General features: G+C 45.9%; 1 protein-coding gene across 2 annotated transcripts in view; it reads left to right on the top strand.

The window, feature by feature from the left end:
- The window catches only part of LOC311101415 (neurobeachin-like), a gene marked incomplete at both ends in the record, with an annotated part of 295,001 nt that overhangs the window by 213,952 nt on the left and 54,314 nt on the right, over positions 1 to 26,735 (top strand). Inside the window, 5 exons of one of the 2 annotated variants that reach the window (XM_084142550.1) lie at positions 14,118 to 14,147; positions 15,558 to 15,675; positions 15,850 to 15,952; positions 18,900 to 19,015; positions 26,297 to 26,409. In XM_084142550.1, coding sequence (XP_083998676.1) covers positions 14,118 to 14,147; positions 15,558 to 15,675; positions 15,850 to 15,952; positions 18,900 to 19,015; positions 26,297 to 26,409 — 480 coding nt within the window. The remainder of the gene's footprint in view (positions 1 to 14,117; positions 14,148 to 15,557; positions 15,676 to 15,849; positions 15,953 to 18,899; positions 19,016 to 26,296; positions 26,410 to 26,735) is intronic. The other variant, XM_084142549.1, reaches the window with a different exon arrangement.

Raw genomic sequence — 26,735 nt, 5'->3', positions numbered from 1 at the left:
TTTGAAAGTTTCTTCAAGTACAGTCGCAAAACCATCAAGCGCTATGATGAAACTGGCTCTCATGAGGACCGCCACAGGAATAGAAGACCCAGAGTTACCTCTGCTGCAGAGGATAAGTTAATTAGAGTTACCAGCCTCAGAAATTGCAGCCCAAATAAATGCTTCACAGAGTTCAAGTAACAGACACATCTCAACATCAATTGTTCAGAGGGGACTGTGTGAATCAGGCCTTCATGGTCGAATTGCTGCAAAGAAACCACTACTAAAGGACACCAATAATAAGAAGAGACCTGCTTGGGCCAAGAAACACGAGCAATGGACATTAGACCGGTGGAAATGTGTCCTTTGGTCTGGAGTCCAAATTTGAGATTTTTGGTTCCAACCACCGTGCCTTTGTGAGGTGCAGTGTGGGTGAATGGATTATCTCCGCATGTGTATTTCCCACCGTAAAGCATGGAGGAGGAGGTGTTATGGTGTGGCGGTGCTTTGCTGGTGACACCGTCTGTGATTTATTTAGAATTCAAGGCACACTTAACCAGCATGGCTGCCACAGCATTCTACAGCAATACGCCATCCCATCTGGTTTGGGCTTAGTGGGACTATCATTTGTTTTTCAACAGGACAATGACCCAACACACCTCCAGGCTGTGTAAGGGCTATTTTACCAAGAAGGAGAGTGATGGAGTGCTGCATCAGATGACCTGGCCTCCACAATCCCCCGCCCTCAACCCAATTGAGATGGTTTGGGATGAGTCGGACTGCAGAGTGAAGGAAAAGCAGCCAACAAGTGCTCAGCATATGTGGGGACTCAACTAGTCTCAAGAAGGCCCGTTTTATTGCTTCTTTAATCAGCACAACAGTTTTCAGCTGTGCTGACATAATTGCAAAAGGGTTTTCTAATGATCAATTAGCCTTTTAAAATGATAAACTTGGATTAGCATACACAACGTGCCATTGGAACACAGGACTGATGGTTGCTGATAATGGGCCTCTGTACGCCTATGTAGATATTCTATTAAAAATCAGCCGTTTCCAGCTACAATAGCCATTTACAACATTAACAATGTCTACATTGTATTTCTGATGAATTTGATGTTATTTTAATGGACAAAAAAATTGCTTTTCTTTCGAAATCAAGGAAATTTGATCCCAAACATTTGAACGGTAGTGTATATACTGTATATACAGTGAGTGTACAAAACATTAGGAACATCTGCTCTTTCCATGACATAGACTGACCAGGTGAATCCAGGTGAAAGCTATGATCCCTTATTGATGTCACTTATTAAATCCACTTCAATCAGTGTAGATGAAGGGGAGGAGACAGGTTAAAGAATGATTTTCAAGCCTTGAGACAATTATGACTGTGTGTGGATTGTGTATGTGTGCCATTCAGAGGGTGAATGAGCAAGACAAAATATTTAACTGCCTTTGAACGGGGTATGGTAGTAGGTACCAGGCACACCGGTTTGAGTGTGTCAAGAACTGCAACACTGCTGGGTTTTTCACACTCAACAGTTTCCTTTGTGTATCAAGAATGGTCCATCACCCAAAGGACATCCAGCCAACTTGACATAACTGTGGGAGGCATTGGAGTCAACATGGGCCAGCATCCCTGTGGAACACTTTAGACACCTTGTGGAGTCCATGACCCAACAAATTGAGGTTGTTCTGAGGGCAAAGGGGGGTGCAATTTAATATTAGAATGTTTCGTACACTCAGTGTATGTGTGTGGGGGAGAGCAGCGTCAGGGTGTGTGGGGGGGGGGGGGGGGGGGGGGTGTTGACACCATTTAACGAAGGAGATTTGTGGTTTACAGACGCTGTCATATGATAGGTCAAGTAGAGAGACAGTCAGTTAGCTGTAACGTTATCAGATAGGATGTCCTATGCAGCACTAGGCTCAGTAATGACTGACTGACTGGAGAAGCTACCAGTGGCTGACTGAGGTTAGGGACTGGGAGTTGATAGGTTGAGGGCTGAGAGAAGGTGCTGGGAGGCTGAGTGTTGGGGAGTTAAGACTTTTGGGGTTGAGAGGCTGGGGGTTGAATGATGCTGGAAGGCTGGGAGTTGAATGAGAGGCTGGGGGTTGAGAGGCTTGGAGGCTGGGGATATAGAGTATGAGGGGTTGAGAGGCTGACGGTAGAGGTTGAGAGGCTGGGAGGTTGAGGGTAGGGGCTGGCAGGCTGAATGAGAGGCTGTGGCTGAGGGTTGAGTGTCTTGTCTTGACGCCTGCCTCAGCACTCCACAGCTCCCCTTGATCACGTCTGGCTGCCTGTCTCTCATCTCAGATACAGTCTGCTGGGAAAAGCTTCCCTCTCATTTTCTCCCTAATTTACACATTTAAGATATTTTTGTTTGCTTATTTGCAATTCTCTTTTTTTTTGTGAGCCTCTCTCACCCTCTGCCATCTCTCTCGCTTTCACACACACACACACACACACACACACACACACACACACACACACACACACACACACACACACACACACACACACACTGACTCTCTCTTTCACAGTGATGTTCTCTTTTTCCCTGTTTTTGCCTCCAGGCTGTGAGCTAATTTCAGGTTCTATAATTGCGCTGTGTTGCACACCTGTCTGCTATTAATGCTCCCTGTGCTGCCGTTCTCCTCTTAATGAGATGTTATTGTAATTATTGTAATTATCTTGTGGACCATTATGACAGTGGTTGATGTTGTTGTTATGGGAGTAGTTCTCTGTAATTATAGGAGAGCTGTTGAGAAGCTGAATTTAGGCTGTGTCCGAATCTCTACCCTTGGATCATTCCTATTATGCACTTTAGCCGAAGCCATATTCCTTGTATAGTGGACTACTTTTGACCAGAGCCCTATGCCCTATTTAGTGAACCTATGGCCTCTGGCCAAAAGTATAGTACTATAGTAGTACTGGAGAGAGACTTAGTACTATAGTAGTACTGGAGAGAGACTTAGTACTATAGAAGTACTGGAGAGAGACTTAGTACTATAGTAGTACTGGAGAGAGACGTATTAATATAGTAGTACTGGAGAGAGACTTAGATAGTCCCTTAGTCTCTCCTGTGCTTCTGTCCAGTATAGAGTTGGGCTGTAAAGAGTATAGGAGAGCTGCACTGACTGGTCAGAGGTGAATAGCAGTATACAGACTGGTCAGTATAGTGAATGGTAGTATACAGACTGGTCAGTATAATGAATGGTAGTATACAGACTGGTCAGTATAGTGAATGGTAGTATACAGACTGGTCAGTATAGTGAATGGTAGTATACAGACTGGTCAGTATAGTGAATGGTAGCATACAGACTGGTCACTAAAGTGAATGGTAGCCTGCTTGTAGCCGTTTTAAGACCATTACAACAGTGAAAAGAAACACAATGGTCTATTCTGGGCTTTGTCTCTGTCAGTCAGTCACCATGCAGCTCCCTGCCTGGGAAACTCACGTCTCTCTGTCTCTGAAGGAGAACGGTTCGTTTTGCCGATTCCGTTTTCAGAAATATCTGGTTGAGTTTTTTGAATAACTTTCTTTGGGATTCTTATTGTTACGACGGGCGGCAAAATACTTGGAGAAATGCTGAAAGGCTAAAATCAGAGTTGAATGAAGGATGTTGAATTTCTCCTTCAAGCGATTCGCAATCCAATTAAGATTTTAATAAGGGTCATGGTGAGGTCCTTCACGCTGCAGGGGTGGGGGAATGAGGGGGCGGGGGTGGTACTGCGACGGGGGTTTTAGGATGGGGTGAGGGGTGTAGGATAGGGCTGGAGCTGGGGAGATGGGGTGGGATAGGGCTGGAGTGAAGGATATTGGGCTGGGGCTGGGGTATATTGGGATAGACTAGAGGCTAAGGGAAAATGCATAAATGACTAAATAGGCGTGAACTTTTGTGTTGTGAATGGTGAACAGGTGCTTTAAAGGGTCATATTTTATCTTTCTTCTTGCATATATAGCAGAAGGAGAAGAGAGGAGCGTACAGGGTTTAGGCCTAGTGTCTGCAGGGACATAATGGAGCAGGTCTTTCAGAGGAGCAGGGAGGGGAACAGAAGAGGGCCTGGACGTGGTACTGGTGGCGGTGGTGGTGGCGGGCCTTTGAGGGCCTTTGAGGGCCACCTTCCATGCTGGGGGCTTTGAGTGTCTGACAGGCGTTTAACTCCACACGACCTGCTTCTCAAGTGGCTCCGTTTGGGCCCTCAGCAATCCTGTTAGCAACTACAATTACAATTCATGGCTCCCAGAGAGGCTTTGAACAGCCAGAGAGAGCAGAGAGGCACCGAGACTGGAGACCCTTCAGTTTAGTGGAAACACTCTCAAGAGGGTGTACACATACACGCATACATACACACGCACACACATGCGCATGTACACACACACACACACACTCACACTCTACAACAGATCTTTAGAACATGTCCAAGTTTAAATAATATAATAATTATAATATAATGACAAGATTGTATTTGATTTACTGGCCATAATTACTCCACCTTTCTTGTAAACAATAAAATAAATGAATGCATTTGTTTATGCACCTGCTTGCTATGAGTTGTATAAATGTGTGTCTTCATGCAGTTAAAGGTGCATGTCATTTGTTTAAAGTTCAGGTGTAGATATGTGTTTTACGTCCTCCTTTATCAAGCCTGTCATCAGGTTTCATCAAGCGTGCAAACAATAACTTTTTGTTCTGTGAGGGGATTGAATGCCAGAGCACATTCAAACACTTTCAAAAGCAGGGAGAAGAAAGCCTTGGCATGATGCTTAATAGGTGCTTTAGTAATTTCTGAGTTTTCGTAGTTAATCCATTCTGAAAAGCCTGGGAGAAGAAAGACTCCAAATGGCCCTCAGTATTAATTTAATGTGACTCCTGTACAATACTGTCTGGGGCTCCCGTTCTCCTCTCTCTCCAGCAGGCACCTTTTTCATCAGCACAGCCTTGGAAGTTCAACCTAAATGTTTCATGAAACCTCGGCTGTAAGCCTCTTTGGTATTCTGTTTTCATAATGCTGCTTTAAGACTATTATTACAGCACGTTACAGACAGAGGAACACATAGTGGAACTGCTTCTCTTTTGTCTGACTCAGATTGATATGGGACAATTAGGAGAGCTGTTGTATTAAACCACACATCCTAATATTATTATATTATATTACACATCCTTGTTTTATGGTATGTTATAATACATAATAACACATCCTATATAAACCTATTTCACTGAATTATATATAAAAATTAATAGTGAATAATTAATTTAACTGAAAAATCAATTTTAAATGTCTGATATTTAGTATAAAATATCAACTATCCAACAAAGGATAGACCAGAAGTGCGTTCAACAAGGGAAATATTTCACGAACGTTGGCTAACGTTAGCTAAGATATTCCATTTGTTTTGTTTTAACGTTAGCTAACAGTCTGAGAAGATAGTGTGCGGCGAACGTAAGTGTCTGTTTCGGTCTAAACTGCCACTTAAAATAATAAAGTGTCCATGTAGACTTTTTACTATATTTAGTAGGAATAGCTAAGTCGTTTTCAGTTTGAATATTGTCGCTAAAAATCCACAGTAATCTTTACAAAAAGTAGCTGTTTGATGTTTCACCATAACATTTTGAAATGTTCATTCAAATCATGGAAGTGAAGTTGTTACTCTGGCAACATGTTTGCTGCAGACAGAAGCCTTGTTGAACTCGCCTCAGCATTGTTTTCCCATTTAAAACCAAGAATAGAACATAGAAACTGTTAAAATATAAAGCATGAGAGAAATAAGTTTGTTTGGTTTTTGTCTTGATTTTTTTTTTTAAAGACTGATGTTTGTCTTCCCAGATATACTATTACTGTTATTATTGTATTGCAATATACTATTCAGTCCCACATCAACTTCCTTAATAAATCACAGTCTAGCTCACTGAGACCTTAGTCTCCCTCAGTGGAACCAGAACAGATAAAGGATTACGAACAGGACAGATGAAGACCTTCACCAAATCACCTCTGAATCACCACTGTCACTAGAATATTTACAGATAACAAATCATCATTAATCAGTATCTGGTGTCATATCAATATTTTGGTAAGAAAGATGCAAGATTACAATGAAATGTTGTAATGTTGTTGTTGTCATACAGGGACACAACATGTCCATCTTCAATTAATCATTCTGCAGACTCTCACTCTCTCTCCCCATGAGGGTTCCATGGGGTTTCTGAAAGTCCTTATTGGTGTGTTTTCTCTTTCCAGCAGCAGAGAGAGGGAGAGAGAGGAAGAGGAAGAGCAGGGGGAGAGTTCATAAATGTATATCGAAGTGAGGTGTCGGGAGCTGGGACTGTCGTTTCCGCATCTCTGCGATGTAAATCCAGTGTTAGAGAAATATTCTCTACTGATCAGAAATCACACTAAGGATTGATTGTCCGTTTATTTTATTTTACTATGTTTCCTTAAAAGTAAGATCTGTCCTTCAGATATTTTCCTTCATGTGTGTCTAGAGGTCATTGACCCTGGTGAAAACAGCTTGCATTAATATGCTTTAATCCAGTGTAATTAGTCAAATTACTGCACGCCACACGGCTTGTCAGGCCTGTCCGTTTTGGCATGCAGGCAACATGCCCTGCTGGAGTCCCTCTGGACAGCACACGGAACAGGCCAAACCCACACGCCAGCCTATCCTCCATCTCTCCTTCCTCACAAAGCCATGGCATGAAGACAAAGAGAGGGGGAGGCTCTCTCTCTCGCTCCACCCATTCACACCTCCTCTAGTCGTCCCCTGTAGCCTAAGGGTGTCCTTCTGCCTGTCTGTCTGTCTGTCTGTCTGTCTGTCTGTGTCTGTCTGTCTGTCTCCCAGTAGTATGAGAATTGTATAGGGATGTCTGTTATGGTGATTGTGAGCCTGGGATTCAAGAAGTCAGAGTAATTATATCAGCTGTGTCCTCTCCTCCTACGTAGCTGTGTGTGTTTCTGAGTGAGAGTAAGACGTACGCTGGCGAGCGCTAGCTACTGAGCAGGCTACATGCCAGGATTCAAGACGTTTCCACATGGCGTGGGATTAGCTCGGGTAAAAAGATTTAAACTATATAATTACAAGAGGATCAAGTCCAAATGATCTAGTGCAGTCAACAAGCCAGATTAGCGTCCTGTTCTGAACGCTGCTCCCAGCCTGGAGGGTTAGCCTCTCATTAGCATACATTTACACACTCAGCTCTGCCGTCCTGAGCAGCCTGTAGATAACAACCTGCTCTACCTTTAACTCAGTGCACAGCCCTCCTCAGCCCTCCGCCCGCAGGCCTCCACAGCTTGTTGTGCTGTTGACACTGAGACATCAGTCAGGCTAATTCCGCTTTACGCCTGAAAAAACTATGCTCCAGATTCCGACTGCATACAGGACGTGTCACCCCCCATAATCCTCAAAGAACGTCCGGCGGAAAGGGAGGCTGCATGTTTTTCAAATGATATACCGTGAACGACACAGAGACTTATACGAGTGGAGACAAATCTGTAACATATTATTAAGCGATTCCCAGTGAATAGCAGGGATAAAGGGGTAATGGATGAGGCTGTCGTTATTACCTCTGTGCAGAGCGCTGGAGCAAAGGTAGAAAGACAAGATGAATTGAGGACAAGTGAGGCGCACATCGGTCATCAGGCCTTCTCCTCTAACCGCTTGCTCTTTCTCTCCTTCTCTTCCGCTGTCGCTCCTCCTCTTCATCCCTGTTTCTTTCCCCCTCTCTATCCCTGTTTCTTTCCCCCTCTCTATCCCTGTTTCTTTCCCCCTCTCTATCCCTGTTTCTTTCCCTCTCTTCCTCTCTAGCTCAGTCTCTTTCCCCCTCTCCCTCTCTATCCCTGTTTCTTTCCCTCTCTTCCTCTCTAGCTCAGTCTCTTTCTCCCTCTCCCTCTCTATCCCTGTTTCTTTCCCTCTCTTCCTCTCTATCCCTGTTTCTTTCCCTCTCTTCCTCTCCATGTCTCTGTGAGCCTCCACCCTCCCACATAAAACAGTGGGATGGATTTAAGCCCCAGTTTGGTGGCAGCCTTCAGCTTGGTGCGCTGAGTGAGCAGCACCCAGAGGAGAGGAGCAGACCAAGGGGATTTCAGTCATTTCAGGCTAACAAGTCCCTGAATAAGTCCCATTAGTGAAGTCCTGCTGAAAGAGTCCAATACCAAATGACTGCAACCCTTCACTCTATTCTAGCTCCTTAGTGTAGGCCATCTGAAGCTGGGCTATGTATCTGTTTGCTGTGTATGTGGATGTTGTGTATCTAAGACTTTGAATTATCATATTACAGAGTGGATTTGTCCTAATTTAAAAAAAGTATATAATCAAAGGAAATATTTGTAAAATATCACTGCTTGGCTGATTTCCCAGACACAGGTTAAGCCTTCAATTTTCTGATTGGTATTTTCTTGCGTGTATGTTGTGTGACTACTGTACTGGTGGTGCAGACTGGGGTGGAGGTATCACTGACTTCTCCATAGAGAGAGAAAACCCCTACCAGCTAAACACCCCCCCCCCCCCCCCCCCCCCCCCCCTCTCTTCTGTCAGAATATTTTAGACATACAGCCGTCCCCTCCCCGCTACTCAACCCCGCCTGGTAACATGCGTGAAATACGGCGACGTGACATAAACATTATTGACAAACTTGGCTGGACGTTTGGGGCAGTGATCTGGCAGCCAGCAGCAACGGCCTGATGTGATGTATATTCATCCTTTTATCCCAGTGGTCCCAGAGCACCAGCTCCCTGCTACCGCTACCAGCCTCGCTCGCTACCGCCAGCCAGCACCGTGTCATCTCTCCACACTCCAACCACCACACAAATGGATAGTGACACTGATTATGCAAATCTGTATCTTATTTTCCCCAATACCTGCTTTAGGAGCCTGCTACTTTATTGAAGTTGAGATATGGGACTGGGAGAGGGAACCGAGCGCTTCGCCTCCTAACTATAATCTCAGAGAGTTTTAACGTTTCCCTATTTCCTTCCACCCTCATACCAGTCATAACAGTTGTCATGGCGAGGGAAGATCAGATGGAAGGCATGCTTTGATATTTAGGAAGACTTCAGCATCAATCTGAAAGGGACCTAGTGGGGATTATAGTTGCAGTAAAAGGTTGGTTTGTGACAGGCATCGGTCATAGAGCTCAGATATATGTCTCCTCTCATTTACTTAACGGAACATAGCAATACTTTTTTTATGGATTAGTCCTCAAGAGAAAATGTCAGAACACTTTTCCCCCCCAGTATGAAACACTGTTGTTTTTTCAGTATAAAACCTATATAACCTGTTTTTCAGTGATTGGTTTGTTTTTAGGTTCCTTGTCAGTTGGTTTTGTCCTTGTGGTCTGTTGAATGGCCTCTTGTTGTTTCCCATCCCATGCTGTCTACACAACGCACACACACACACACACACACACACACACACACTACACACCACTATAATGGAAGAGAAATTAGATGCATATTCCAGAGCTGCTTGACACGTGTTGACACACAAAAAGAGATTTGTTTCCTTTGTTTTTAAATGAGGGTTGAGAGGCCCAGTGCCTGTGTTGCCTAGCGATGAATTTAAAGAAGGAAGAGATGAATACATTTCTGACAGGATGGCGAGCAGAAAGTAGAGTGGAATAGTTTCACTATAACAGGATGCCTAGTAGAAAGTGGAACAGTCACACATGGTAAAATAAGTTGTGAAATGTGTTGATTGGGGCTGTGGTGTCTCTCATCTTACTTAGTGAAATTTGCAGAATGTTATCCTATCTACACTTATGATGAACTCTATCATATCTACACCCATTATAAACTCTATATACTACACTGAACAAAAATATAAATGCCACATGTTTCATGAGCTGAAATAAAAGGTACACAGGTACACCTTGGCCTGGGTCAATAAAAGGCCAATCTAAAATGGGCAGTACAATGCCACAGATGTCTCAAGTTTTGAGGGAGTGTGCAACTGGCACGCTGACTGCAGGAATGTCTACCAGAGCTGTTGCCAAAGAATTGAATGTTAATTGCTCTACCATAAGCCGCCTCCAACGTTGTTTTAGAGAATTTGGCAGTACGTCCAACCGGCCTCACAACAGCAGACCACGTGTAACCACGCCAGTCCAGGACCTCCACATCCGGCTTCTTCACCTGTGGGATCGTCTGAGACCAGCCACCCGGACAGCTGATGAAACTGTGGGTTTGCACAACAGAGGAATTTCTGCACAAACTGTCAGAAACCGTCTCAGGGAAGCTCATCTGCATGCTCGTCGTCCTCACCAGGGTCTTGACCTACACTGCAGTTCGGCATTGTAACCGACTTCAGTGGGCAAATGCTCACCTTCAATGGCCACTGGTACACTGGAGAAGTGTGCTCTTGACGGATGAATCCTGGTTTCAACTGTACCGGGCAGATGGCAGACAGCATGTATGGCATCGTGTGGGTGAGTGGTTTGCTGATGTCAACGTTGTGAACAGAGTGCTCCATGGTGGCGGTGGGGTTATGGTATGGGCAGGCATAATCTACGGACAATGAACACAATTGCATTTAATCGATGGCAATTTGAATGCCATCGATAAAGATACCGTGACGAGATCCTGAGGCCCATTGTCGTGCCATTCATCTGCCGCCATCACCTCATGTTTCAGCATGATAATGGCGCAAAGATCTGTACACAATTCCTGGCAGCTGAAAATGTTCCTGTTCTTCCACCAGACATGTCGCCCATTAAGCATGTTTGGGATGCTCTGGAATCGATGTGTATGGCAGTGTGTTCCAGTCCCCGCCATTATCCAGCAACTTAGCACAGTCAGTGAAGAGGAGTGGGACAACATTCCACAGGCCACAATCAACAGCTTGATTAACTCTATGAAAAGGAGATGTGTCGCACCGCATGAGGCAAACCTTTTCTTTAAGGTATCTGTGACCAACAGATGCATATCTGTATTCCCAGTCATGTGAAATCCATAGATTAGGGCCAAATGAATGTATTTAAATTGACTGATTTCCTTATATGATCTCTAACTCAGTAAAATCTTAGAAATTGTTGCATGTTGTTTATATTTTTGTTCAGTGTATATCTACAACCATGGTAAACTATAGTATTTACAAGTTTGTCCTTATCTGATGTCCGATGCTCTGCCCCTATATGCTTCTGTGCACCATGTCATGGATGGATAATACAGTGCCTTCAGAAAGTATTCACATCCCTTGACTTTATCCACATTTTGTTGTGTTACAGCCTGATTTCAAAATTGATTAAATTGAGATTTTGTGTCACTGGCCTACACACAATAACCCATAATGTCAAAGTGGAATTATGTTTTTTGAAATATTAATATAAAAAGCAGACATTGAATATCCCTTTGAGCATGATGAAGTTATTATTTACACTTTGGATGGTGTATCAATACAATCAGTCAATACAAAGATACAGGCGTCCTTCCTAACTCAGTTTCCGGAGAGGAAGGAAACCACTCAGAGTTTAATGCCTGTGATAGGAGAAAACTGTGGATGGATCAACAACAATGTAGTTACTCCACAATACTAACCTAATTGACAGTGTGAAAAGAATGAAGCCTGTACATAATCACAATATTCAGAAACATGCATCCTCTTTGCAATAATGCACTAAAGTAAATCTGCAAAAAATGTGGCAAAGAAATTAACTTTATGTCCTGAATACAAACTGTTATGTTTGGGGCAAATCCAACACATCACTGAGGACCATTTTTCATATTTTCAAGCATGGTGGTGGCTGCATCATGTTATGGGTATGCTTGTCATCAGCAAGGACTAGGGAGTTTTGTTTATGATAAAAATAAGCTAAGAACATGCAATATCCTAGAGGAAAACTTGGTTTAGTCTGCTTTCCAACAGACACTAGGGGACAAATTTACCTTTCAGCAGGACAATAACCTAAAACACAAGGCCAAATATATACTGGAGTTGCTTACCAAGACAACATTGAATGTTCCTGAGTGGCCTAGTTACAGATTTTATTTAAATCGGCTTGAAAATCTATGGCAAGACTTGAAAATGGCTGTCTAGTAATGATCAACAACCAACTTGACAGAGCTTGAAGAAATATTGAACAATCCAGGTGTGCAAAGCTCTTAGAGACTTACCCAGAAAGACTCACAGCTGTAATCGCTGCCAAAGGTGATTCTAGCATGTATTGACTCAGGGGGTTGAATACTTATCAAATCAAGATACTGTATGTTAGTGTTTTAATTTTCATAAATTCTAACATTTGTAAATACATTTTCTTCCACTTTGACATTAGAGTATTTTGTGTAGATCGTTGAAAAAAAAGACAATTCAATCAATTTTAATCCCACTTTGTAACACAACAAAATGTGGAAAAAGTCAAAGGGTGTGAATACTTTTTTCTATACTGTTCCCCTCCTTCCCTCACAGTTCGGCTCTGTGTACCCTGAGGTAAGGTTGTAAACCGGCGTTCACTGTGTATGCTGTTTCTCCCTCCCTCCCTCCCTCCCTGAGGTCAGGTTGTGGATGCGGTGTTCAGTGTATGCTGATGCTCCAAATTACTGTGTGTGAAATCCTCCCCACTCTCCTGGGGGAGCAGTCATATCACTCTCCTTTCGTATCCTCAACCCCTCTCTCTCTCTCTCCCTCCTTCTCTCTCTATTTCTCCTTCACTTTCTCTTTTTTTCTCTCTCTCGCTCTCTCCCTCCTTCTCTCTCTCCTTCTCTTTCTCTCTCTCTTACTCTCTCTCTCATCTGTTCTCTCCATCCCCTGGGCTGTGGATTCTGCAGTGTCGAGGCTTTCCACTAGAAGCCTATTAGCTGTGTGAGGGGAGAACACAGAGGAGCTACTATCATAGCAGGTTGTCACTCTGCTCCCCTCTCCTTTATAACTGTATCAGTCATGCTGGCTTGGGGCCTGATTCAATAATCTTATAATGGCCCCATCTCAGCAGAACTGACTGACACAGTCGCTCGCTCTCTCACACATACACACACACACACACACACACACACACACACACACACACACACACACACACACACACACACACACACACACACACACACACACACAGTTATTAATGTCAGTCACATTGACATTAATAAATAAATACTATAAATGCATACTGTTCAATAAGGCTGGACAGTACAGGGTTAACCTCAGTCACAGCGTAGAACCGTACCAGGAAAATGCTGAATAAATGCTAGAAGACCAATGAACAAAATTAAGACCGCCCTCTGCTTGGGACTCTGAAATCTAAATTTAGTGTTCTACGTCTATATGATGTTTTCTATGTTATTCCATGTGAGCTTCAGCCTAAACACTGCTGTCACCTATGTCTCTCCTAATTTCAGCTGTCACAATATTTCTCCACACTGATGTGACGTTCCACAGGCTCAGTGCAGCTATCCGCCCTCTGTCACATCACACAGGGACAGGAAACAAAAGACAGAAATGTTCAATTGCATTATGGTCAATATAGGAGAGGTATGATCTCCAACCAGCTAGTAGAGCAGCACACACGCTCCATGAGATCTTAATGTGTATGTGTTTGGGGAGGAACCTGCATGGAAACAAAAGGCTGGGCTTGTCCGCATCCAGCCCCTCCCCAGCCCCCCCACAGTGTGACAGCCTGTGAGCAGAGCAGAGCAGGGCAGGTGACGAGGCTGGTAGTGGGGTGAGTAGGGGGGGCGGGGTGGAGGAGTTGCGGGGTGGGTCTGGAGGGGCCTGGTCCTCCACGGTCATCCTTCCTGGTGGTGGGCTGATTAGATTGGGGCCGAAGTCTCCAGCTGGCAGGCAGGGCTGGGCTGACACACAAACACACACACACACACAGGCAGGACTGTCTGTGACTGGGGGCTGGCTGGCTGGCCGGCTGGCTGTGTCCCAAGCGCTCGTCAGCTCTGACACCTCTGACAGCTTCAGCAAACAGGTTCATTAAATGACATTTCTTACAGCTGCTTCTCTCTCTGGGCTTTGTCAAGCCTCCAGTCTACAGGGCCCACTCACTGCTTGTTGGTTTAAACCAAGGCTTTGTTGTTCTGACATAATGTTTTGATGTGGGCTGTTTGCAGCAGAGGCTTTTTAGCCTGTGTGTTTTGTTGCTGGTGAGGCCTTTGGCCTGCTCTGTATTTAGCCCTGTGGCCTGGCCTGCCTGCTCTCTGTTCCCAGTCACAGCAACAGAAGGGGTATTACATCCATGTAGACACAGCCGCTCCTATAGTTTTAATGTAAGGTTGATCAGGCCATGCATTATAATAGTATTCTCTTGTCATTTCTCAGTTGTTTCTGCATATTTCTCATCTTTCTTCATCCTGATCTGTTCACAATCTCTCCATTAATCTATCTTTCCCTTTCTCTACCTCTCCTCTCCACCTCTCCCTCTCTCCATCTCTCCCTTTCTCCATCTACCCCCACTCTCCACCTCTCCCTCTCTCCATCTTTCCTCTCCTCAGCAGCTTCCTACTACAGGTTTTCTCTGAGCAGGCAGTCTGTCTCTATGACAACTGTTAGAGTCTGGGGTTGCTGATTTGTCAACCTGGGGCAGCACAGGGAGGAGAAACAGAGATGCCACCACCCTTCCCTCCACCACCTCTCCCTCGATCCCTGCCTCCACTTCTCACTCCCTCGCTCCCTCCACCTGCCACCTTCCGCCATTCACTCCACTCCTCTCCATCTAATCCACTTCTAATTGAGCTCCAGAGACTTTGATGTGGCAGGTAGGTCGAGCCACAGCTATTCCAGGGAGAAATTAAGGCACCGCTGCCTCTCTCCTCACTTCTTCTCCCCTCTCCTCCCCTTCCCTCTTCCCATCCTCTCCTCCTCTGCTCCTGATTGTCACTGTTTTAAATGAGCATTAGCATTGGACCTAACCTCTCCAGCCCAACATCTCACTCTGCCTCCCTCCCTAGTTCCCCCCCTGGACTGTCAGTCAGGTTCGAGCTACATCCCCTCTCTGTGTGTTGTGTTTCGGCTGTTCTCTCTCGCACACCGCCCTGGCTGGTTCTCTTGTCTCTGTCTGTGTCCAGCTACACTGATAGGATGGAAATGTGTGTGATTGTAACCTGGGGAGACTAGGCCGCCCCAAGGGCTCAGACAGTGTTGGACGAGGAAGGATGGAGCGAGGGAGGGAGGGAGGTGTGTTAGGGGGATCATTCTCACCTGTCACGGAGGCCTCTCTTGATCTCCCTCGGTAGACCTGCTGTCCCAGAGGTGCTGCACACTAATGACCCCCCTCTCCTCATCCCCCTCTCCTCTCCTCTCTTTTGCTCACCCCATCCTCTCCTTTCCTCTTCCCTCTCCTCTCCTCTCTCACCCCCTCCTATCCTTGTGTTGGTGTTGATGGGTGTAACCCAGAGGCCTGTTCTTCCTGTTTTTTTACACCCTGGTTGCGTGTTGCAGACCATCTGAAATAGGTGTTAAAGACACAGTTGTGAATCTGGAGTGGGAAATAGAATGTTTAGAGACAATGGAAGTCTACAACCTTGCTGCAACATAGCACCTCATCTGTGTTTGTCACAATGTAAACCCTTTGTGTGGTCTCTTTCCCCTCCTGTTCCTCCCCTCCCTCCCCCTCCCTTCCTCTCCTATCTTTTCATCTCCTCTCTGCAGGTCCTGGCGTACTCAGAGGGTCTGCATGGTAAATGGATGTTCAGTGAGATCAGAGCGGTCTTCTCCAGGCGATACCTGCTCCAGAACACTGGCCTGGAGGTCTTCATGGCTAACAGGAGTAAGCATCACACCAGAGGCCGTAGTGCACTACATAGAGAATAGGGTGCCATTTGGGACACAGACACTCTCCTCTCATATGTGTCCTGTTTGCATTCTGATGATGATATATAATAAACTGCTTCTTAAGCACTTTAACATAGAATTAATCAAGTTTTGTTATCTCTCCTCCCAGCGTCAGTGATGTTTAACTTCCCAGACCAAGCCACAGTGAAGAAGGTGGTCTATTGTCTACCCAGGGTCGGAGTGGGAACCAGCTATGGCCTACCACAAGCCAGGTAGCACACACACACACAACCACACACACATGCAAACACACACACATTTACATTTTTTAGCTCATGAAACATTTTGTTTGGTCTTTGTCCTTTGCAATTCCCCGTCTATCTTACTAGCACCAGAGTAACATTATGTAGTGCATTGTGTCCATATTATTCAGCAGGGTGTGTATTGTTAGTCTCCCCACCTAACTCCTTTGTGTGGTGGAGGGTGGAGCCGGCCCTGGCAGCAGCTGACCCTGTCTGCAGCAGAGACATTCTAAATCCCATTGCTCCCGTCATTGGAGTGAGTGGTCATTGACCCTGACTGAACTGATCTAATTCTCTAAGTGAAGTCTATAGCACAGAGCTGCAGCCTGCCTGCCTTCTTGACCACTGGCCACACAGTAAAATACACAGAAGGAGACGGAGGACAGTCCCTTTACCTTACCTACAGCCTGTCATTAAGTACCACAAAACACACATCTATTGTTAGCTATCTGTTGTTAGCTAGTGTTAGCTATCAGCTAGTGCTAGCTATTGGTTAGTGCTAGCTATCAACTAGTGTTAACTATTGGCTAGTGTTAGCTATTGGCTAGTGTTAGCTAGTATTGTTAGCCATTCAAATCAAATCAATCTTTATTTGTCACATGCGCCGAATACAACAGGTGAAATGCTTACTTACAAGCCCTTAACCAACAATGCAGTTCAAGAAAGAGTTAAGAAAATATTTACCAAATAAACTAAAGTAAAAAAAAATCAAAATTAACACAATAAAATAACAATAACGAGGCTATATACATTTACATTTATACAGGGGGTACTGATACCGAGTCAATGTGCGGGGGTGCAGGTTAGTCAAGGTAATTTGTACATGTAGGTATGGGTAAAGTGACTATACATAGATAATAGACAGCGGGTAGCAGCAGTGTAAATAGTCCGGGTGGCCATTTGATTAATTGTTCAGCAGTCTTATGGCTTGGGGGTAGAAGCTGTTAAGGAGCCTTTTGGTCCTAGACTTGGCGCTCCGGTACTGCTTGCCGTGTGGTAGCAGAGAGAACAGTCTATGACTTGGGTGACTGGAGTCTTTGACAATTATTTGGGCTTTCCTTTGACACCACCTAATATATAGGTCCTGGATGGCAGGAAGCTTGGCCCCAGTGATGTACTGGGCCGTACGCACTACCCTCTGTAGCGCCTTACGGTCAGATGCAGAGCAGTTGCCATACCAGGCGGTGATGCAACCAGTCAGGATGCTCTCGATGGTGCAGCTGTATAACTTTTTGAGGATCTGGGGACCCATGCCAAATCTTTTCAGTCTCCTGAGGGGGAAAAGGTGTTGTCGTGCCCTCTTCACGACTGTCTTGGTGTGTTTGGACCATGATAGTTTGTTGGTGATGTGGACACAGAGGAACTTGAAACACTCGACCCACTCCACTACAGCCCTGTCGATGTTAATGGGGGCCTGTTCTGCCCGCCTTTTCCTGTAGTCCACGATCATCTCCTTTGTCTTGCTCACATTGAGGAAGAGGTTGTTGTCCTGGCACTACACTGCCAGGTCTCTGACCTCCTCCCTATAGGCTGTCTAATCGTTGTCGGTGATCTGGCCTACCACTGTTGTGTTGTCAGCAAACTTAATGATGGGGTTGGAGTCGTGTTTGGCCACGCAGTCGTAGGTGAACAGGGAGTACAGGAGGGGACTAAGCACGCACCCCTGAGGGGCCCCAGTGTTGAGGATCAGTGTGGCAGACTTGTTGTTGCCTACCCTTACCACCTGGGGGTGGCCCGTCAGGAAGTCCAGGATCCAGTTGCAGCGGGAGGTGTTTAGTCCCCGGGTCCTTAGCTTAGTGATGAGCTTTGTGGGCACGAGCTGTAGTCAATGAACAGCATTCTCACATAGGTGTTCCTTTTGTCCAGGTGGGAAAGGGCAGTGTGGAGTGCGATTGAGATTGCGTCATCTGTGGCTCTGTTGGGGTGGTATGCGAATTGTAGTGGGTCTAGGGTATCCGGGATGATGCTGTTGATGTGAGCCTTGACTAGCCTTTCAAAGCACTTCATGGCTACTGACGTGAGTGCTACTGGGCGGTAATCATTTAGGCAGGTTACCTTCGCTTCCTTGGGCACAGGGACTACGGTGGTATTACAGACTCGGTCAGGGAGAGGTTGAAAATGTCAGTGAAGACACTTGCCAGTCGGTCTGCGCATGCTTGAGTACACATCCTGGTAATCCGTCTTGTGAATGTTGACCTGTTTAAAGGTCTTGCTCACATCGGCTACCGAGAGCGTTATCGCACAGTCGTCCGGAACAGCTGGTGCTCTCATGCATGCTTCAGTGTTGCTTACCTCGAAGCGAGCATAAAAGGCATTTAGCTGGTCTGGTAGACTCGCGTCACTGGGCAGCTCGCGGCTGGGTTTCCCTTTCCCTTTCTTTTCTAGTGTTAGCTATCAGTTAGTTAACTAGTGTTAGCTATTGGTTGGTATAGTGTTAGCAATTGGTGTTAGCTATTGGTTGGCTAGTAGTTTTAGCTATTATTAGGTATTTATTGCCAGACTATGGTCTGGCCTATAACTTGACATTACGACTGTGTGAGGTCTTTTAGAAACAGCCTCCATCCAACTCTTGATTCTCACCATGTGTTGAGTTGAAGTCACATCAAGGCCTGTAGGACTCTGACACTTTGGTCATGGCTGAAGAATGCTCCAGTCTCACATGCTGATGAAGCTGTCATGCTGTGCCAGTGTGTGGTGCTCTGAGCTCTGACTGAATGATTGCGTGTCTGGGAGTGTTGGTCTTTAGCTGGTCTATGTGTGTCTGGTTGTGCACTTAGGTTTCTTGAGTACACTTTCAAACTCCTTACTTAAACCTCATTGGTTTGAATGAGCCCTGGTCAAAAGTAGTGCACTACATGGGGAAAAGGGTGCCATTTTGAAACCAACCTAAGGTGTTTCTTCCTCTGTTGTTGTGCAGGCGTATCTCCATGGCGACGCCCCGGCAGCTCTTCAAGTCGTCCAACATGACCCAGCGCTGGCAGAGGAGGGAGATCTCCAACTTCGAGTATCTCATGTTCCTCAACACCGTCGCAGGTCAGCTTCCCTTCTCCTCCCTTTCCTCCTCTCTTCTTTCTCACTCTCCTCTCTCCTCTTTTCCCTCCTCTCCCTTTCTCCCCCTCTTCTACGCTCTCTCCCCCTCATCTTGGATAGATCCATGTTGTTGTGTTGAGCAGATCACCTCTTCTCTCCATAACCAAAATCTCATCATCTATTATTCTACCATGATGAATGTAGTGTATGTTGTTGTTGACTGTTAAAACATGCCAGCCAGGACCTACAGGTAAGTTATCTTTGTTTAAGGAGTCGGATGCTCTGTTCAGTTCACTCCTAAGCAGTAGTACTGTTAGTACTGTAGGTAGCCTACACTTCACTGTTCATGTGGAGGAATATGACTGTTATTTGAAGCAAGAAAATAAGGAAAAAGGAAGCAAGACCACTGCAGATCACACATCCTCTAGGATAATTAGGGGGGGGGGGGGGGGTGTGGGCATATCTTTGTCACCTCTCTTATCTGAACTGTGACTAACTGGAAGACGAGAGCGCCTGCCGCACCACTCCTCTCTGAGAGGTGTCACATCCCTCGCTCCCTTGCTCGCTGCAGATTCATGCATATTTATATTTATCTGTGGCGTGAGTTCGATACATTATTGTCATCTAATTAGATGTACGGCAGACAGAAAAACATGGTGGAAATTCATTAAAAATGTGTGGTAATGACCTGAGCTGCCATAAGTGTCAACGGAAGTGGGGTGGAAACAGGAGGGGGATGGAGGAAAGAGGGGGAGGAGAGAAGTGGTGGTGGAGGAGGAGAGGAAGAGCGGGCGAGAGGTGTTAGCGTGCAGCCAGTGCTCTTCTAATTAAACACTATTCTACTGTTATTAACATTCTGACACTTCAGAGTGTGTGTTGTGTGTATCATCCTGACACTTCAGAACAGGCTGGAACTCTACCCACAACGCACCACACCACCACCCTTGTCTCCCCCCTACACCCTTACACCCACCTCACCACCCTCACCCCTGTCTCCTCCATACACCCTCACATACAGGACCCCCCTCTCCCTCCTACACCCTCACCCCTGTCTCCTCCATACACCCTCACACACAGGACCCCCCTCTCCCTTCTACACCCTCACCCCTGTCTCCTCCATACACCCTCACACACAGGACCCCCCTCTCCCTCCTACACCCTCACCCCAGAACAGGAACAGGCTAAAGCAGAGGTAAATCTACTCACACCGTTATCTCCCCAAGCTAATGCCTAGGCTTAAGCTCAGTGGGCTAATTCAGTCTTGTGACATGCAGGACACTTGGGTACGAACCCAGTCTGTCACAGTAGCTCTGGGAATTAGCTGTGTACATCACCCCGGGGCATGCGTGTGATTTTAGATCTGTAGCATCCGTAACACCCTGCCCTTACCCTAACCCACTACAATATTGTATCATAATTTTCTACATTTACATTTTGGTCATTTAGCAGACTCTCTTATCCAAAGTGACTTACAATCGCCTTAACCACTCTAACCCTAACCCAGCATCATAATGTACAATTCACAACGCCCAGATCTAACCCTAATGATTGTCTATACATCACAGCAGCAGCAGAACCACCCTTCCATTAAACTACATTAAACACTCAGCAACCATCTTATTTGCTGTGGGAACTTCTGTGTACTAATCCAGTACGCTATCATTTGCATTTTTAATATCCCTATTTGGGTATAACATGTTTCTGTCAGAGGAAGTAAGAGTAGCCCCCAGGGACACACAGAGCTGAGAGTTTGGGGACAGAGCAGAACATTGCAGAGTAGAGCAGGGAAGCTAGAAGATTGAGAGGCTACAGGAGGCTGGTAGGTTGGGGACAGAGCAGAGCAGAACATTGCAGAGTAGAGCTGGGAGGTTGGGAGGCTAGGGGGCTGGGAGGCTAGGGGGTTGGGAGGCTAGGGGGTTGGGAGGTTGGGAGGCTAGGAGGATGGGAGGCTAGGGGGCTGGGCGGAATGGGAGGCTAGGGGGCTGGGAGGTTGCAAGGCAAGGGGCCTGGGAGGATGGGAGGGTGATGGGAGGCTAGGGGGTTGGAAGGTTGAGAGGCTGGGGGGCTGGGAGGATAGGGGGCTGGGAGGTTGGGAGGCTAGGTGGGGCTAGGGGACTGGGAGGATGGGAGGCTAGGGGACTGGGAGGATGGGAGGCTGGGAGGTTTGGGGCTTGGACGTGTTTCAGGAAGCAGAGTGCTGCTGTGTGACTGATGGCTCTGTAAAGATGAAATATCTGTAGCGTTTCTCTTTGTTGTAGCCTCAGGTCAAGCCTCGACTTTCACTGAGGTATGCAAGTGTGTGTGTGTGTGTGTGTGTGTTTTGTGTGTGTGTGTGACACATTAGTGTTGTTAGAAGTGAAGTATTGCTGTTTAAACTCTAAACCGTCAGTTTGGAGTGCAGCATGGAAACTTCACCGTCTACAAACCAAACAAAACTCACTTCAAACCAAACACCTCTCACACTGCTGCACATCATCTCACACCAAACTAAGGAAAATTGTTTTTAATGACTATCTTCCAGTATCTTGGATTTCATTCAAATGGGTGATTTAATGTATAATTTTATTTAAATAGGTTTAGTTTATTAAAACGATTTGTGTCAGTGCTGATAGTGGTCTCCTGTCCTGTTTGACTGGCTGTTGTGGGTTTGCTGCTAGTTTCTAATACTTCTCTATAATAAGTTGTTGATATCACACCATCACACCCATAGCTCTGTTCTCTGATTGGACCGGCTCATAATAGTGCATTCTGATTGGACCAGCCCATAGCAGTGTCTTCTGATTGGACCAGCCCATAACAGTGCTTACTGATTGGACCAGCCCATAGCAGTGTCTTCTGATTGGACCAGCCCATAACAGTGCCTTCTGATTGGACCAGTCCGTAGCAGTGTGAAATTAGAGAGGACTTGTGGCGACATGGAATGTTGAGGAGCTCCTCATGGTTCTCATGGCTGAGTTAAAGTTCCATCTGAAAACCATCATCACACTGAAGAGGAAAACTAAGCTCTCACATCTGGCAACCCTCCATACAGTTGCATGTGGGCACCGCCATGACTGAGGTATCCATGGTAACCACCACGGGCTGTCCAATCAGGAGGCTAGCCTGGCAGTGTCACATGAGGCGTGCTCAACGACAACACGGTGACCAGGAGAACAGTTTAATATCTTTGTAATTACATATACACCTCAGACTACATATAGACAATACACACACTACATATACACACTACAAACACTATATATAGACACTACATATACACACTACATATAGACACTACACACATTATATATTGACACTACACACACTACATATAGACAAACACACACTAAATATACACACTACACACACACACTTCATATACACCACATCAGGAGACCCTTTCGCTTCTAACCATGGGCGTATTCATTACGGACACCGTTTACCGTTTAAGAACCAAACGGAAGCAAACAGAGCAAAACTAGAGTTTCTTTTGGACAAATTCAGGTAGGTCCCTCCCCGTTTCATTCGGTTTGCTTCCATATACGAAACGTTTAACCTCAACCCCAGACTGGCCTAATATACTCATCAGGACCAGGCAGAGAAAGGAAGAACACACACACTCAATCAATCAATTCCATTTATTTATAAAGTCCTTTTTACATCAGTAGATTCACAAAGTGCTTATACAGAAACCCAGACTAAAACCCCAAAGAGCACGGTGGGATGAAAAAACTCCCTAGAAAGACAGGAACCAAGGAAGAAACCTAGAGAGGATCTGAGGGGTGGCGAGTCCTCTTCTGGCTGTGCCGGTGGAGGGGTGGCCCTTAAGGCTAGATTGTTCTTCAAGATGTTCAAGTGTTCATAGATGACCAGCAGGGTCAAATAATAATTACAGTGCTTATAGCGGGTGCAACAGGTCAGCACCTCAGGAGTAAATGTCAGTTGGCTTTTCATAGCCGAGTATTCAGAGTTCGAGACAGCAGGTGTGGTAGAGCGAGTGAGAGAGTGAGATGCATAGAGGGGGTCGAAACAGCAGGTCTGGGATAAGGTAGCAGGTCCGGTGAACAGGTCAGGGTTCCATAGCTGCAGGCAGAACATCAGAAACTAAATCAGCAGCACGATCAGGTGGACTGGGGAACGGGACACTGTGTGCCCCGTCCGACGAAACCCCCGGACAGGGCCAACCAGGCAGGATATAACCCTACCCACTTTGCCAAAGCACAGCCCCCACACCACCAGAGGGATATCAACAAACCACCAACTTACTACCCTGAGACAATGGCATGTATTCATGGGTGCCAAGGGAAGCCAGGCTTCCCCAAGACATTGACCAATAAATAGCATTGAATGCAAGGGAAGCCAGCGAGCATTTGGCCTCCCTTCATAAAAATTATACAATAATAGCCAATCAGCGTTGAGCTAAACTGAGTGAGCTCAACTGTGAATGGTCCTGGCGCACCCAAAAAAAGTGTCAAGGGAAGCCAGTTTGGATTTGGCTTCACACCAATCACTTCACATCAAGCCAAACATCATTGACCGAAAAAAACTTGAATTGTTGCTTCTCGTTGTGTTGTGCCTCTGGCCTGAGAGGATGGAAGTTCAATATATAGCTAGATGTAGTAGGCTAATGTTAACTAGCTGGCTAATCGTTGCCCATGAAAGGAAGTTAGGCTAGCGAGCAAGAACTTTAGCCAGGTAGCCTAGGACAACAAAAACTAAAAGCGTGTACTGTATGGCAGAGTCATAGACTGTTTCGGCAACATGAAAGAGAGGAGGATGGCATTGGCGTTTTTTTACAGCCACATGATATTTCGCTTACGTTGATTGGACTAAATCGTTTTTTGGAATCTTTTAGTTGTCACTGTATTAGACTAAGCATAGGTGATTTGATGATGTTGAAATGTTGAAGTTGAAATGGTGCTGGAATAGTGGAGGCAGCTCCCGTTTTCTTTGCAACTTGCGGTAACTCTCCGGTATTCTAAATCAATAGTTGTTTAGTAGTCCTAAAATTTCAGAAACATTAACTTGATTGACCGTGCTGTAGGTCATGTAACTGTTTGTTATATGCAATATGCTTTGTGGACTCCACCAGACAGATGTTTCTCTCTGGTTTTGTGATGAAACAAAGGTGTGGTTGAATTTATTCTGCCACTGTGTCTTCTTATTGTCTCGGCCTATATACAGTGAGGGAAAAAAGTATGTCAAAAATGTTATAAATGTATTTGCATTTTAATGAGGGAAATAAGTATTTGACCCCTCTGCAAAACATGACTTAGTACTTGGTGGCAAAACCCTTGTTGGCAATCACAGAGGTCAGACGTTTCTTGTAGTTGGCCAACAGGTTTGCACACATCTCAGGAGGGATTTTGTCCCACTCCTCTTTGCAGATCTTCTCCAAGTCATTAAGGTTTCGAGCCTGACGTTTGGCAACTCGAACCTTCAGCTCCCTCCACAGATTTTCTATGGGATTAAGGTCTGGAGACTTGCTAGGCCACTCCAGGACCTTAATGTGCTTCTTCTTGAGCCACTCCTTTGTTGACTTGGCCGTGTGTTTTGGGTCATTGTCATGCTGGAATACCCATCCACGAACCATTTTCAATGCCCTGGCTGAGGGAAGGAGGTTCTCACCCAAGATTTGACGGTACATGGCGCCGTCCATCGTCCCTTTGATGCGGTGAAGTTGTCCTGTCCCCTTAGCAGAAAAACACCCCCAAAGCATGTTTCCACCTCCATGTTTGACAGTGGGGATGATGTTCTTGGGGTCATAGGCAGCATTCCTCCTCCTCCAAACATGGCGGGTTGAGTTGATGCCAAAGAGCTCGATTTTGGTCTCATCTGACCACAACACTTTCACCCAGTTCTCTCTGAATCATTCAGATGTTCATTGGCAAACTTCGGACGGGCCTGTATATGTGCTTTCTTGAGCAGGGGGACCTTGCGGGCGCTGCAGGATTTCAGTCCTTCATTGCGAAGAGTGTTACCAATTGTTTTCTTGGTGACTATGGTCCCAGCTGCCTTGAGATCATTGACAAGATCCTCCCGTGTAGTTCTGGGCTGATACCTCACCGTTCTCATGATCATTGCAACTCCACGACGTGAGATCTTGCATGGAGCCCCAGGCAGAGGGAGATTGACAGTTATTTTGTGTTTCTTCCATTTGCGAATAATCGCACCTACTGTTGTCACCTTCTCACCAAGCTGCTTGGCGATGGTCTTGTAGCCCATTCCAGCCTTGTGTAGGTCTACAATCTTGTCCCTGTCATCCTTGGAGAGCTCTTTGGTCTTGGCCATGGTGGAGAGTTTGGAATCTGATTGATTGATTGCTTCTGTGGACAGGTGTCTTTTATACAGGTAACAAGCTGAGATTAGGAGCACTCCCTTTAAGAGTGTGCTCCTAATCTCAGCTCGTTAACTGTATAAATGACACCTGGGAGCCAGAAATCTTTCTGATTGAGAGGGGGTCAAACACTTATTTCCCTCATTAAAATGCAAATCAATTTATAACATTTTTGACATGATTTTTTGGTTGTTATTCTGTCTCTCACTGTTCAAATAAACCTACCATTAAAATTATAGACTGATCATTTCTTTGTCAGTGGGCAAACGTACAAAATCAGCAGGGGATCAAATACTTTTTTTCCCTCACTGTATCATGGTCGCAAGGCATATGAACTACCAGGTTATAGAGCAAACAACACAATTATTACAACACATAGGTTGTAATATGGCTTTTTTTTCCTGGCTTGGCTTCCCCAGTGAATTTACCCATGCACCGCTACTGCCCTGAGACAAGGCGGAGCATAGACCACGATGATCTCCCCCAGCACACGAGCCCGAGGGGGTGCAAGACCGGACAGGAAGAAAACGTCAGTAACTCAACCCACTCAAGACGAGTATAGCCAAAAAAGCCTGGCATGACGTGATGCACCCCTCCTAGGGACAGCATGGGAGAGCACTAGCAAGCCAGTGACTCAGCCCCGTAATAGGGTCAGAGGCACAAACACACACACCAAGGCCTCCCTACATAGAGCAGAGTGAGGACTATATTAGCGGCAGTGTCGCCCTCCCAGACAGGAAGTTAGTCTGTCAGAAACAGGAAGCTGACCTGAGAGGAGTCTGATGAAATGCTCTGCTGGAATGTTGCATGCTGGGTCACCAAAGTAACCTAAGCCTTGTGTGTACCCCGCAGTTCTCCCCTGTACCCCGCAGTTCTCCCCCCTCACACATCCTCCCCCGCCCCACCTCATCCCCTCCGCTTTTCTCTCACATAACTTCTCTAACAGATCTCTGTCTGTCTGTCTGTAGGGAGGACCTACAACGATCTGAACCAGTACCCCGTGTTTCCCTGGGTTCTCACCAACTATGAGTCCGAGGAGCTGGACCTCACCCTGCCGGGCAACTTCAGAGATCTCTCCAAGGTACTGACATTCTGTTATACAACCTGTAGGACTGGGGGAAAGGGGGCAGGAGGGGGAAGGAAGGGGGAAGGAGAGGAAAGGAGGGGACATGGGGGAGGAGGAGTGGTGAGGGTCTCAGTCAGCAGGGGAATTTCCTTATTAAGTCCCATGCAGGCTGGAAGAGAAAACCATCTTGACTGAGAAATAATGCAGACATCATAATGCAGACATCATGTGCTCAGTCTGAACCCAGCGCTGGAATGTAGAGAAGGAGCTGATAGTTTAACATCATAGCAGATCCTAACACTGGAATACCACATATTCTGAGTCCCAAATGGCACCCTATT

The sequence above is a fragment of the Coregonus lavaretus genome (assembly GCF_964263955.1).
Source record: "Coregonus lavaretus genome assembly, chromosome: 26".
NCBI lineage: Eukaryota > Metazoa > Chordata > Actinopteri > Salmoniformes > Salmonidae > Coregonus > Coregonus lavaretus.
This window is presented reverse-complemented; position numbering and strand designations above follow the sequence as displayed.